This window comes from Onychostoma macrolepis, chromosome 03 (assembly GCF_012432095.1).
Source record: "Onychostoma macrolepis isolate SWU-2019 chromosome 03, ASM1243209v1, whole genome shotgun sequence".
Taxonomy (NCBI): domain Eukaryota; kingdom Metazoa; phylum Chordata; class Actinopteri; order Cypriniformes; family Cyprinidae; genus Onychostoma; species Onychostoma macrolepis.
This window is the reverse complement of record NC_081157.1, coordinates 30,595,000-30,609,427: the sequence shown is the minus strand read 5'-3', so window position 1 is coordinate 30,609,427 and position 14,428 is coordinate 30,595,000. Positions and strand designations below refer to the sequence as shown.

The window sequence follows — 14,428 nt, the reverse complement described above, 5'->3', positions numbered from 1 at the left end:
GTCCAAGAAGAGGTTATGAGCTGCTTGTCCAATCCATTTCCAATGCACAACAGTTATGACTATCAATGTAATTAATAAAATACAAAATAAAGAATCAATATAACAAGTTGGTTTGTTTTGTTTCATTACAATATTAAATAGCACTCCTAAAGTCAGATTATTTTTAAGCAGGATATATACAGCATTACTTTCATTAGGAACTAAATACATATTAATATATAAGGGTAAATATAAAAAATATATATCAGTGTAGGCGCCTAGCTTAGTCTCCCCGACGAGACGTAATGCATACCACAAACCCTAAATGAACCTGTTTAAATCCAAGCCTAGCTATTCACCTAGGCCAAGTGCTGGGTAAGGTTACAATCAAGAGGCTCAGGGGAGGACTAGATTAAATTTCAGCTGTGTTATAAATGGTTAGAAGCAAGTTATCTAAATAACTAGATCTATGCATTGTCTCACACCAAACAAATAAATGCCAAACATCATCTTTTCCACATGAAATGTGGACTGCAACAACAGCCTCTAAAATATGCCAATATCTACTGTACAATCCACAAACCTTTAAATTGCTGCTCATACTAATTTTCAATTAATTATTGTTTGTCTTGTGGTAAGTGACTCCAGCGTCACTGAAGAAACTACATTTTTCTTTTTCTTACTCTGTAATAGTAAAATCAACAACAATAAACCATGGCTTGTTAAACTGCCTCGTTACTGTGTCAGTAATTTATATAAATTAATACAATTAAGCTACACCACACAAGTGCAGTTTTGTCACGCACAAACAAACAAAGTGTTTGATTAGCGTAATGAACCTCCTCCTGCTTGGCAATGCCAGCCATTTATCAATAAGTAATGAAGGGAAATCCTAAAAAGGGCATCTGGGGTCTATAGAATGGTGGTCAAATGTCCAAGATATATTGTTAAATGGCCATATATTAAAAGAAATAATGAAAGGAATATATAAGTATATATAAAAATATACAGGCTTTAAATAAAAAGTAGGCCTACTTATTTTCAGTATAATCTTGTGATATTTATATAATACCATTAAATTAATCAACTCCATTTATTTATTTTATGAATATTTATAATATTTTAGTAAAGTCAAATGTAGTCCTAACTAGCATTTTAGAAGAAACATACATCATAAAAGCATAACAAGTCGTAAAAGTACTGTCATTATCATGTCAATAGCTGTAACACTTACCTTAAAAATTGCTTTCAAAAATTATTACATCCTTTTCCAAAAGAGGTGCTCAAAGTTGTCCATCATAATATAATGTTCTGACATATATAATCCATTCTCAGTGTGCTGCATTTAACTATGCTTGACTAACTCATTGTATGTTCATAAAAGGGCTGATCTATTATGTGGTTCCTCTCCCTAATTGCCCTCTTTCAGATGTAAAAACTGCCCGCATACAAACATTCATCTTCTCAAAGCGCTGTGGTGGAACAAAAGCAATGGTAATCTGACTTGCTTGTTTCCTGATTTGGACAATATGCATTACATGACACAAAGCATCAGTACATCTAAGAAGCTGGCAGGTATACAATTTCTATTATTCTAGAAACCAAAGGTCTGACTCTGTATGTAAACAAACCACATCACCCCTATCACAAGCTAATGGCTAACAGGCAGTGGCTGCAGAGATGTTGTTCTTGCCTCCAAGTTTCAAAGATGAAAATGCATCATCATAGGCAGCGACCAAGTGTCCATCTACAAAAAGTCATTTATTAAAGCTCGTTCTCTGTCAATATTTGTAATGCCAATAGTTGTTCAATATAGTACCAGTATACTGTCAGAGAAAGAAAACATGCAAAAACTGCAACTTCACAGGTTGTAAATGAGTTTGTTTCTTCATCAGAACAGATTTGGAGAAATTTAGCATTATATCACTTACTCATCAATGGATGCTCTGCAGTGAATGGGTGCCGTCAGAATGAGAGTCCAAACAGCTGATAAAAACATCACAATAATCCACAAGTAATTCACACGACTCCAGTCCATCAGATAATGTCTTGTGAAATGAAAAGCTTCATGTTTTTATTATGTCTTTGCTTGGTTGTAAATATGAGTTCTCTATGCATAGTATTGCTTTCTCCATTGAAAAAGTCTTGTCTGAATCAGGAGAGAAACACAGCTTTTCACAGAACATGAATTGATGGACTGGAGTCGTGTGAATTACTTGTGGATTATTGTGATGTTTTTATCAGCTGTTTAGACTCTCATTCTGACGACACCCATTCACTGCAGAGCATCCACTGGTGAGCAAGTGCTATAACGCATCTCCTAATTTCTACAAATCTTACATCTTGGATGGTCTGGAAGTGAGTACATTTTCAGCAAATTTTAATTTTGGTGTGAACTATTCCTTTGAGGTGCACTAAAGGTACAGAAGGTGTATCTTTGAATGAGTGTTGCTTCCCCACTGACAAGCTGTTGTACCACTATATTTTGTACACTTTCCCTGACGTTGTACTGGTAAATCAGCAGGGGGCAGCAAAAGCTAGAAAACGAGAAATGAATGTCATTTGTGAAATTCATGGCATCAACTCGCATAATCTCTTGCTCCATGCTTTCCACTTCACAATTAAGCAACTGTCAGGACATAATGCTGTTTGAAAGACCACACAAGAAACTCTCAAAACAGTATACTGCAGTTACTCCCTACATAAAGGCATATACTCACAATATATATACCACAATGTTATGTTTCTTTCCTTCTTCGTAGTTGCTGTGACCAAGGATTTTAAAACAATTTAAAACTAGTAGTAAAATACTGCTCCATAAAAGTTACAAAAATCTAAATAAAAGCTTCATTTCACAATGTTAGACTGCAATACTCAAAACATAATTGTGACTCTGGACGACAAAACCAGTCTTAAGTGTAAATTTTCCGATTTTTTTATTTTTTATTGAGAGCTTATTTTTTAATAAATAAGCTTTCCATTGATGTATGGTTTGTTAGGATCGGATAATATTTGGATGAGATACAGCTATTTGAAAATCTGGAATCTGAGGGTGAAAAAAAATCGCCTTTAAAGTTGTCCAAATGAAGTTCTTAGCAATGCATATTACTAATCAAAAATGAAGTTGTGATACATTTACGGTAAGAAATTCACAAAATATCTTCATGGAACATGATCTTTACTTAATATCCTATTGATTTTTGGCATAAAAGAAAAATCGATAATTTTGACCCATAATGTATTTTTGGGTATTGCTACAAATATACCCCAGCGACTTAAGACTGGTTTTGTGCTCCAGGCCCAGGGTCACAATTTTCTATGATAAAAACATCACGATAAGCAGTAAATGATTCAGAATGGAGAATTAAAAGCTGAAGCACACGGGCTCTGAGAGCAACCACACACACACACACACACTGCACCATATGGCCCCAGCATCAAGTGTCATGTTTACAAGCGTAGCGCATTGGCACTGTACTCGTCCTTCTTCTTACCATTATCTTTCCATCCGAACTCATTCAAAGCAACTCCAGCGTAGAAACGCCACTCCTCAAGTTATTCCAAAACAGTTTCTTGCCATCCTGCTCATCATTTTAGCGCTCTGAAATGTTGGCTAATTACACAAAGACCCATCAAGCCTGAAGTGGAACAGCCTTCCAATGGCTTGATAATTCCCCACTCCACACTTGTCCGTTGTGTTGGACAGCCCGAGTGCCTCAGCATGCATATTTAATGTCGTCTATTATACTAGTTTTCTGTAATGAATAGAGCAGGCAGCTCTAGGTTTTCAGGTGAATACAGAAAGCTAACAGTTCACATCTTGTGGAGTGTTTCTGAGTCACCTCCCATGTTGAGCTGAACTTTAATAGTGTGCTGTAATCATATACAGAGGAAGTCCTCACCACCTAACCATACTTGATCAAACAATTATGCATAAATGAAAGTTTCATGCTGGAACCCTACATTTAAAACTCTCTCAGCAAGTTAAATATCGAGTTTCATCATGTCTTTCTATGACAGCATGAGTGAACGTGTAAATGACCCTTGGATATGTGCAGTAAAACATCACCTCGGCTCATCAGCGCTCTCAAACCAGGTCATTATTGATAAATCAAACCCTTAATGATTTAAATGATTAACTAAAACACCATAAGAGAAGAAAAATAAAATAACTAACATACCTGGTGAGAACTGTAGAGTGTTTAAATTCAACAAGCTGCTCTCCTTAGAGGAACATGATGGATCTTCTTGAACTATCCTCAACTAGACAAAAGCTCTTGTCTAAGTTCTTCTAGTAAGAGTGAACTCTGATCTTTTTAGACTATGGCATGCTGGTTTTAGAGGCTTGTAAAATACAGCAAACCCTGGATTGGTGGAATCCATCTGCAAATGCTCAGTTTTGATCTTTATGATGGTCATTGCTTCTTTGTCATCTGACCCTAGTGATTTTATATACACTCGCTGTTTCTTATTTATCTTAAACTACCTAGTTATGCGTCATCTGAACGTCTGTACAAAAGAGTTCACAAATTTGGTTAGCTATAAAACTGCAGAATATTAAATATCTAAAATATAATGTTTAAGATTTTTAAGACAAATCCTCACTTTCAGTTTATTAAACTACAATTCAAATGTTCATTTAGTCTCAAACACCGTACATGACCAATTCAGTTTATTAAGAAAGAACAGTTTCTCGTATTACAAAAGACGCAAATAAAACAAAGATGCAAATAAAACAAAGATCTGAATATTATTTATTAGAATGAATTTTGCCAGGTAGATGATTTTCATAAAGAAAATAATCACTTGTTAATTGTTGAGCACAGGTTTTTCCATGAAGTTCCATGAAACAATGCAGCTGTCAACAAAAAATGTTCGGTTATGCATGTATGAAATGTTCTGTTGATACTGTAGTGGATCTGAAGACTGGAGAATTTTATTTCTTCACAATCTGAATGACATCCTCGTGTTCCATGATGTGTGTCAGTCCCACTCTCTGAGGACTGTACTTTGTGCTTGTTCCCTGTGATGCAAAAAGACAGCAGTAGTACTCAAAAACATGGAACAAAAGCAAGAGTATATTTCTCTTCAGGTGCATTAGGATCTTACCCAGACTAGTGCGTACTTGAACTGGCTAGCTAATGTCCTGTGGATTCTGTGACACTGGAAGAAATAAGAAGCACAATCATGACTCTGATTGATACACTAAAAATATATGTGGTTTAGTTAGATAGCACATAAAATAGAAATACACATGTTCAGGTATACATATAATTTTAGACAACACTTCAGCATTTACGGTTTAGTTTTCTAAAATAAATATATATGAATATATATCCAGAGTATGTGACCACTACATAATACATATACAAAGTACACATAAACAAAGTTGCAGGTATCACAGGACAACAAAACAGAGACATACCACATGTTCAACTGATGCTCCTCGTCTCATGATTATAGGGTCACCGAAATCTGGGCGTTCTTAACAACAATAAAAATAATCATTTGTATTATTTATTTTTCCAGTTTTTAAGACAATCTCTGTAAGGAAATTCCACAAATTAAATTATGATTTAAATTTAAAATGGATTCAAATGTGAACCTTATGCCAGACCACCTTTTCAAGAGGATGAAAACTAAAATGAACCAAAATCAGTTTGACGCCAAACAGACATGGTTTACAATAAAAGCTCTAATAAATAATTAACAAATTCAAATACTCTGATCTCAATTAAAATGCTTTAAAAAACATGATTAATTAATTGAATGTGTTAATACAAAGCAGCTTTGTCATACAGCAGAAATCTCGTAAATATATTAAAGGTGCACTAAGCGATTTTTGAAAAACACTTTTGACCACAGCGTCAGACCGTGTCCCAAAACACACTTGTAGCCAATCAGCAGTAAGGGGGCGTGTCTTGTAATGACAGGGGGAAGAGAGCGCTCAGTTTGAGTGCACAGGACGGATATTATAGATCAGCGGCCCGTCACGAATCCAAATGCGGCCCTCCATGCTGAATGTTACAGTCTATGTGCTGAACATAATTAAAAAATAACTTTCAGTTTTACAATTCATTTTATTTTTTACATTAATTTAAAAATGTACTAAACAAATATAAGCTAATGTTTTTGTTATGTAAAATAATCTTGTTTTTCATATATTATTTTCAGACATGAGCAGACCTATGTACTCACGTAATTAATGTTACGCATTTAATGAACACTTACAAGCGCGCACTTTGGCAGAATTAAATTCAAAGAGTCATCAACAGCCATTAGTTCTGTAAAATTGAGCATCAGAATGGACACATTTGTTAAGGGAGAAAACGAAATGTGGAAAACGCCAGCGAAGGAACGCATTCAAGAATAGTCGCAGCATCAGCAGTGAAGAGAGTGCTGGACTTTTGGCATCAACTTTTGGTTTGCCCCGCCACTCACTTGAAGATGTTCAGGCAAAAAGAAACACTCATAGGCTACTACGCAGCAATCATCCTTAATTACAGAAATATGGCAAAACATCTCTGGAGAGAACCTCAGATTATTAAATTCGAAAATGCTTTCCATATTTGGATCAACATAGGCTACATTTGTAAATGTAAACTTTCTGCAATGTTGCGTGTCAAGTCACAGCAACTTACAATCGCAACGTCATTGTGCCGTTACTCCTTTCGAGCAGAATTTCACAAAATCGGTCAGCTCCCGACAGCATCAGGTGTTTTATCAATGGGGAGTAGAATTATTTATTTCAATAAATGTAATCGTTTAGATATCATAATATTTAGGCTATAAATAATATTATAAATCTGGTTGGTTTATTGATGACGTAATATGTAAATGCCATGCGTGCAGCCCGTGAGACTTGCACTTGGACCACAGTGCGGCCCGGTGGGAAAAAAGGTTGAGAACCACTGTTATAGCTAGAGAGAGATGGCAGATAAAAAAAAAAGAAAAAAAGAGGGAAATATCAAGAGAAACAAAACATTAAAAAGAAGGGTTATGATCAGGCAAAAGGTAAGACCCGCGCAAATATCGGAGCAGCTTTCCAGCGGTGGAGAGAACTCAAGGAGCGGGAAGCTAGGGCTCGTCACAGTTGTGTCGTTTCTTTTTTGAAAGGTGCGTAACGTTGATTTTGCTTCATTTCACACAACTTATTCGTGTTGGCTTTTGTTTGAATATGCTTGTGTGTCATCTTCACTTGTTTCTGCGATCGCCGTTGCCATGGTTGTGTACGTACATGTGGGGCGGAGATTTCAAAATAAGGGCGAGGTCCTGTCGGGGTATGAGCATGTTTGTTTCGGTGCTTTCAAATCTTAACATCATTTGGCAAAAATCGCTTAGTGCACCTTTAACCTATATTGTGTTGGACAACAGGAGGCCAAAAAGGTTGAGAACCACTGTTTTAGGGTGAAAGCACCTTAAATTACTATAAATTGAGGACCAAAAAAAAGAGCTTACCTCCTCTTTTCTTGGTGTATATGCAGATCAGAGCCAGGTACTCCCATAACTGCTCAAGGAGATAATCTAGATTCAGCTTCATGCCGCAGCTGATCACTACACTGTTAGGTCTATGAGCAAGACGATCCACTTCCTCTATAGAAATCTGATCCACTTTGTTGTACACCTGTAACAGAGATTCATTACATCATTTTAAATTTACTCACATATATTTAAAACTGAGAAGCTTTGCATCAGGCTGATGCTTGAATTGAAATATATACTCACATATAAGCAAGGCATGTATACTCTGTTGCCCACAATGACATCGATAAATTCATCAGGAGTGGAGTCCTCTCTGAACAAAACCTCAGCGTTGAAGATTTCTGCAGTCAAGTTAAGGCTGACGTGTTGCTCATTATTAGAGAAAATGAAACAGTGAATAAACAATGCTAAAGGATACTGTACTCATGAAGAATGAGCTGAACAAGCTTCTCAGAGCATTGTGTGAGGGGAACCGTCGAATTGTACGATAGGCCACCACCTTTTTTAGGCTGAAAAACAGATATTTCACAAGTAAGGTACACATTTCTTTCAAAAATACAAAACAAACAAACAAAAAAAGCCTCATTGACTTTAAACTTTGGTGCACATTTTTTTTTTTTTTTTTTATTTCTTCATTTGTGTATTATTGTCAACTAAACAGTTATTTTTGTTGACAAAAATGTTATTTTGATGAGAGTAAAATGACTCAAATTAATGAAAGACATTTTAGTCAATACAAAAACTATGACAATGAAAAAAACGAAAAACTGACTTTAAAATAGATATTTGGTTTGGGGCAGTTGAGTCTGATGCCAACAGATTCAAGCTCTTTTTCCAGAAGTTCCCTAAGAAACAAAACAACAATCGTCAAACAAACAGAGCGATAGTGCAATCAGTGCAAACGTTCTCCACTGCTCCAGCTCACCTCTGAACATCTCCTTTAGTCGCATCCAACATCATGATGACCACATCTGCAGTTCTGGCCACAGCAATGACCTGTCTACCTCTGCCCTTACCTTTAAAACAAACATTTAATATGCCAAAATACACTTACAAATGTACATTACTCTTTAAAATGCAAATGAAGATACCTTGTGCAGCCCCCTCAATGATACCAGGCAAATCCAGCAGCTGTATGTTGGCACCTTTGTACTAGAATTGAATTTTTAAAAATGAAACCAATATGACAGTAATCAATGACATAATTAGAAATAAGATATACACAAAAAACATATTTTGGAATAAACAATACCTCAATGACACCGGGAATGCAGGTCAAGGTGGTGAATTCATATGAAGCTGCTTCACTTGCTGTTGATGTCATTAAACTGAGAAATGTAGACTACAAAAAAAAACACCATTAATTAGAGCATGTCTCTCTTTTTAGTGCAAAAAATATAGTATTGACATTAATAATAGAAAATGTGTGTGTATATTACACAAAATTGAACAACAATACACCCATCGTCAACAGAAAGAGGGGGGAAAATAGATAATTTGCTTAAGACAGAAAAAGACAAATAGGAGAAGAAAGAAAAAACCATGAAAGCAAAACATTTATTTATTAAAGTATACATATTAAAGGCATTTAAGTCATTCTATTTGCTCTCTTATTTACTGAAGATGTAATGGTGTTAAAAATCCTTTTGAAATTCTTTCCAAAAAAAAAAAAAGCAAGACAATTTGGTTTGCTGCTGATGAACTTGTATTTGTGGTTATAAAATTTTGGTTATAAAATTTATAACACAGCTATCATTGTCTTTAGTAAAGTCATGTGCATAGTGTCCTAAAATAATGTTAAAAGTAATTAAAAGTAAACGTTCAATCTTGCAGGACATTATCATTTGTGACAATACTTTTCCAATGTTGTTCAGTACAGTGACAGGCCCAAAATAAATGAAAGACTGTTCCTGTGTGAATTCAGCTGAAATGTTTGACAGGGTAAAATACATTAGTTTGAAAGGTACTTCTTTGACTTTACTAGTTAAAAAATATTTCTGTAACAAGGACCAAATCTTTTCCCATTTAAATTGTAGATAAGAGCATGTTGCGCAGATGTTGTGGTTTTCACCTTGCCGACTGAGGGGAATCCAATCAGAGCCACTCGAGCATCACCAGACTTCATAACATCAAAGCCTTCACCTTTGGCTCCAGATGACTTTGAGGGCTCCAGAAGCTGGGCTCTGTACTTGGCTAGCTTGGCTTTCAATAAACCCAGATGGTACTCAGTTGCTGCAAAACAAGTTTGGAAGTACTCCGGATTTAATTGATTAGGAGTAAACAGATAGAAAGCAGCAAAAGGCCCTTGACGGGACATTAAAGAAATCATCTTTGGCTCACCTTTATTCTTCTGTGTTCTCGAGATTTCTCTCTCTATCTCTGCTATCTTCTCCAGAATCCCCATTTTCACTCAAGTGTGATATATTGCTTATGTGAAGCCTGTGAACATTACAGCAGTGCGAAATAAAGCATGTCAGTCATATTGTGCAGACCATCGTTGTCAAAGTAAGCTAAGCTAGCAGGCACTTCTATCAAACTTATCAAACACTATTGCGGATTGAGCTGTCATTCACATATTGTGCCAAACGGCTACTAATATAAACGTAACTCTCCGGAAAGTGTTAGATATTGTCATTCGTGTATTTGTAGAAGTGAATGTTTTGATAATTACAGTTTTAAGCAGCACGAGCTCTGCAGCATGGACTGCTGGTGACGTCACCCCTCGCTGGCTGGCAGTGCTGCAGAGAAACCGCTCCGATGCGAAACCAAGTCTTTAATGTTTAATTCCTGAACATATTTTTTAATATAGTACTTAAATGTATTGTGAAATGGCAGTTATAATATGTTTACCCGTTGTTGGCATACTGTAGATAATTGACATAAGGTTTAATTAACAGCAAACGTGATGCATAACATTGGTTAGATTTCCATTCTGATTCATTTCTGCGAATCGATTCAATCGAACAGTCGTTTCAAAGAATCATTTTAATGATTCTTTTACCTCAACACATAATTTACATCGTTGTTTTGTCCATTTATCGTTCTAATAAAGCCACGTGAAGGTAAATATCGCTGTTTATGAATAATTCAGATCAGCTGTGTGAATCGCTTAAGTTAGCACGCTCAATCAGAAGATCCGGCTCAACTTAACGATTCATTCACCTCGGAAATACACAGGGTTGCCAAGTCCGTGGTTTCACAGCAAAATATGGAGATCTCAAACTTGCTTGTATTAAAATATTTAACTCTGTACAATTCATACGACTGGCAATGAGACTGTGTGTAGAAATATATGACAAAGGAGCAGAGTGGCATCAGAAAAATATCTTAAAACTGTAAATATTTATAAATAGTTGCACATATAAATGGCTATTTTCACGTAGGCCTAGTTAAGAAATAAAAGATCACCACCCCACAAAATAATTTTATTCACCAGCTGTTAATATTAATGTTTTATGTATGGACACAGACTTTGTAAAATTGTTCGTTTTACGTTGTAAAATGTGTTCAATGAACACGGTAAAATATGTATTTTGGGTATGGGAGTGGCAAGTTTTAAATTTTGATGTTTGAACTAGGTTTCAAGCTTGTTTTGATAATGCTGGATTGTTTTAGCGGAGATCTGGCAACCCTGGTGGTACATAACACATCGTGCGATTTTAAACATGGCAGCTGCTGCCGGGTCGCGGTCCTCAACGCATAACAACGCGGGCATGGAGGGCTTCCCGTTCCCCGTGGCTGGCAGACCACCCGAGGCAAGCACGAGTACGGATCAGACCACTAACGTTACCGGAGAGCCGAAAAAGAAACCGTGCCGAGCGTGTACGGATTTTAAATCATGGATGAAGCTGCAGAAACAGACGTCCTCAGCTTCAGTGCAGGTGAACAGACTATGATCTGACAGACAAACGCGCAACCGAGACATTAAATCTACGATATCGATACAAGAGTCAAGAGAAGTCAAATATCTGTGAAACTAAATAGATTGAATGAAGTAAACACGACTTTGCATGTTGCTTGTTTTGAAAAGAGTATCTGCAAAGGTTTGGATTTTTGACATTTCAAATTGTCGTTTAACTTTTCCTGCCTTGTTGTTTACTGTAGTATGGTAGCAACTGTGGAATATATATATATATATATATATATATATATATATATATATATATATATATATATATATATATATTTAATAGTATATATTATTTATTTTCATAAAATTAAATTTACACTAAATAATCTATTTGGGGGAGTAAGGGAATCTATGTTTTACAATTATGAGGGTTGTAATTATACTCTTTAAATATCGTGGCTGCTATAATAAAATGTCATAGTTGCCAGGGGCCCTCAGGATGACTTTAAGCAGTCACCTTAATACATTATTAATATAATAAATTATTATGATTATTATTAATAACAATACATTTATAATGTAATATTGTTTAATAATAAAATAACTAAGCTCTAATCAATTAAAATGCTAAACGAACACAATCAAGATGAAAACAAACCGTATTTCTTTATTGTTTTTATTTAGGGATGTACACACATCACAAAATTACTTGTGGTTAATTAATATCAATCAATACTCCTAATTTCTGTTAAGAAAAATAGTTTGCAGAATTATGTTTAAAACAGAGATGCTAATCATGGTTATGGTTACTTTTCAATAGCTATAGCTGCCAGAGCATTGCATCAACCCGGAGTCATAGGTTTGATTCTTAGGACACACATAGTCTGATTTAATATAAATGTGTAAATGTCTCTTACACAATAAGAGACATTCATGAGTCATGTGATATTTTTGAACAGGAGAGCAAGGCGGTGGAGGAGGCTAAGCCTGTTGAATGCCCTCTGGACAGAGAGGAACTGGGCAGGAGCTCATGGTCTTTTCTTCACACTATGACTGCATATTATCCAGACGCACCGACCACAGAACAACAGGGGGAGATGACACAGTTCATCAACCTCTTCTCAAAGGTTTTCCCATGTGATGAATGTGCAGAGGACCTGAGATCAAGGTTGTTTTTATGTTAGTCCTTTAGCACTTCAGCAGAAGCATTGCAGTGTTAACATTTGTGTTTGGTTGCATATGTTTCAATGATCTTGTCTCTTATCAGATTGAAAACAAATCAACCAGACACTAGCAGTCAGCACAACCTCTCACAGTGGATGTGTCGCCTCCATAATGACATCAACATCCGATTAGGCAAGCCAGAGTTTGACTGCAGCAAGGTGGATGAGAGATGGCGAGATGGCTGGAAAGATGGATCTTGTGACTGAAAACCTCCAACACAATCATGAACATGAGCAATATGCAGCCACACACTGATTTTGTGGACCTTTCCTTTTTGTTGCAAGTGCCATTCAGGAGTCATGCATAAACACGATACATGTTGACTTTGCACTAATTGATTGAGTGATTTATTCATAATCAAGAGCATTGCTGTCTACAAGAGTATGGTGTTATGGCCCATAATGTTTTGTAATTATTGAGCTTTCAATGGATGTGAATAGCCCAGAAACAACTGGATGAACTTTGTAAAAGATCTGTGCAACAGCTGGAAACAAAAATGCTTTGTTTAGAGCAGTGGTTCTCAGTATTTTTAACTTCAAGATCCCTCATTGTAAAACAACAACTGAATATTCCCAGAGATATTTTGGATATTTTTGCTAGAATGACAAATTAAAATATTTTATTGATTGAAACGTGGAGTGGCAATTAAAGGAATAGTTTAAAAAGGAAAATTTGCTTAAAATGTATTTACCATCATCCTATTCTAAAATGTAGATGAGTTAGTTTCTTCATTAGAAAAGATATGGATAAATTTAGCATTTCGTGACTTGCTCAGCAATGGGTCCTCTGCAGTGAATGGGTGCCGGCAGAACGGGGGTCCAAACAGTTGATAAATATATCACAATAATCCACAAGTAATCCACTTGTCTCCAGACTTTCAATAAATGTCTTGTGAAGTAAAAAGAAGTGTGTTTGTAATAAACAAATTCATCAAGAAATTCATAATGTCAAACGGATAAAATAGTTCTCTATCCATAATATTACCTTCTCCAGTGAAAAGTCACATTGTTTGTGTTATTTTAAATAATTTTAAACCATCTTGCGGTCTCCATGGATGTGTGCTGTAATTTCCTATTTGCATACAAATGGTTTAGAGGTCTCAATAAATTATTAATATTCAAGAAGGGGTAAAAATAAATTGAATTGTTGGTCATGTTCAATTGCATCAAGATAAGCCTTTTAAAATAAGCAAAACTCAATGCATTTGCAATTTTGCATGCTTATTTGCTATTTACAAATGTGGCAAGGATAGGCTAAAGTATTATGCCCTGAATGCTGTAGCCTAGTCTTCCCACATTGCTTTCCTTATCATGAAAAAGTCATTTTTGTTTATGCATTATTATTTGCTGTTAAACATCGCAGTGCAGAATGCGGTAATGTATGACTGTGATAGTCAAAACAATGTTGTTCCAAACCAAACCTGAATGAGATTGGATGTTCTTCATCATTTTCTTTTGTGTCCCTATTCACTTTCATTATATGCAATTTTAAAATATCTTCTTTTGTGTTCCACTGAAGAAAGAAAGTCATATAGATTTTTATTTGATACTGTTTTGGTTATGGAACCGTTATCTTCAAATAGTACAATTTCCTTGACAAAATATTCTGCATGCTTTCCCAAAATGTTCCATTTGTTGGTGAAGTTGAAGTCCTGCTCTATGAAGTTAGCGGTCTCCCAGCTGAGGAAGAGATGTAGTCGGTAGATGTTGCTGTGGAGAAAATATGTGACCCTGGACCACAAAACCAGTCTTAAGTCGCTGGGGTATATTTGTAGCAATAGCCAAAAACACATTGTATGGGTCAAAATGATCCATTTTTCTTTTATCCCAAAAATCATTAGGATATTAAGTAAAGATCATGTTCCATGAAGATATTTTGTAAATTCCCTACTGT

At 35.7% G+C, this 14,428-nt stretch overlaps 3 protein-coding genes across 5 annotated transcripts in view; 1 reads left to right on the top strand and 2 right to left on the bottom strand.

Annotated features, from left to right (window-relative positions):
- The window catches only part of myo15aa (myosin XVAa), a 42,484-nt gene extending 38,220 nt beyond the window's left edge, over positions 1–4,264 (bottom strand). For 2 of the 3 annotated variants that reach the window (XM_058771957.1, XM_058771959.1), the window contains exon 1: positions 3,474–3,766. In XM_058771957.1, coding sequence (XP_058627940.1) covers positions 3,474–3,497 — 24 coding nt within the window. In that variant the 5' untranslated portion in view covers positions 3,498–3,766. Of the gene's footprint in view, positions 1–3,473; positions 3,767–4,160 lie in introns of those variants that run through there. The other variant, XM_058771958.1, reaches the window with a different exon arrangement.
- Positions 4,265–4,710: 446 nt separating this feature from the next.
- Positions 4,711–10,381, bottom strand: drg2 (developmentally regulated GTP binding protein 2). Its single transcript, XM_058771951.1, has 13 exons — positions 10,133–10,381; positions 9,802–9,900; positions 9,533–9,693; positions 8,714–8,803; positions 8,553–8,613; positions 8,387–8,477; positions 8,234–8,306; positions 7,880–7,970; positions 7,705–7,802; positions 7,438–7,603; positions 5,405–5,463; positions 5,089–5,142; positions 4,711–5,002 (listed from the first exon to the last, which is right to left on the bottom strand). The coding sequence occupies exons 2-13, from the start codon at positions 9,863–9,865 to the stop codon at positions 4,916–4,918; spliced, it is 1,095 nt and encodes a 364-aa protein (XP_058627934.1). The 5' UTR covers positions 9,866–9,900; positions 10,133–10,381; the 3' UTR covers positions 4,711–4,915.
- A 696-nt stretch (positions 10,382–11,077) lies between these two features.
- Positions 11,078–13,721, top strand: gfer (growth factor, augmenter of liver regeneration (ERV1 homolog, S. cerevisiae)). The gene is made up of 3 exons (XM_058770328.1): positions 11,078–11,342; positions 12,271–12,479; positions 12,579–13,721. Exons 1-3 carry the CDS (start codon positions 11,127–11,129, stop codon positions 12,739–12,741), a joined length of 588 nt encoding a protein of 195 aa, XP_058626311.1. The 5' UTR covers positions 11,078–11,126; the 3' UTR covers positions 12,742–13,721.
- The last annotated feature ends 707 nt before the right edge of the window (positions 13,722–14,428 follow it).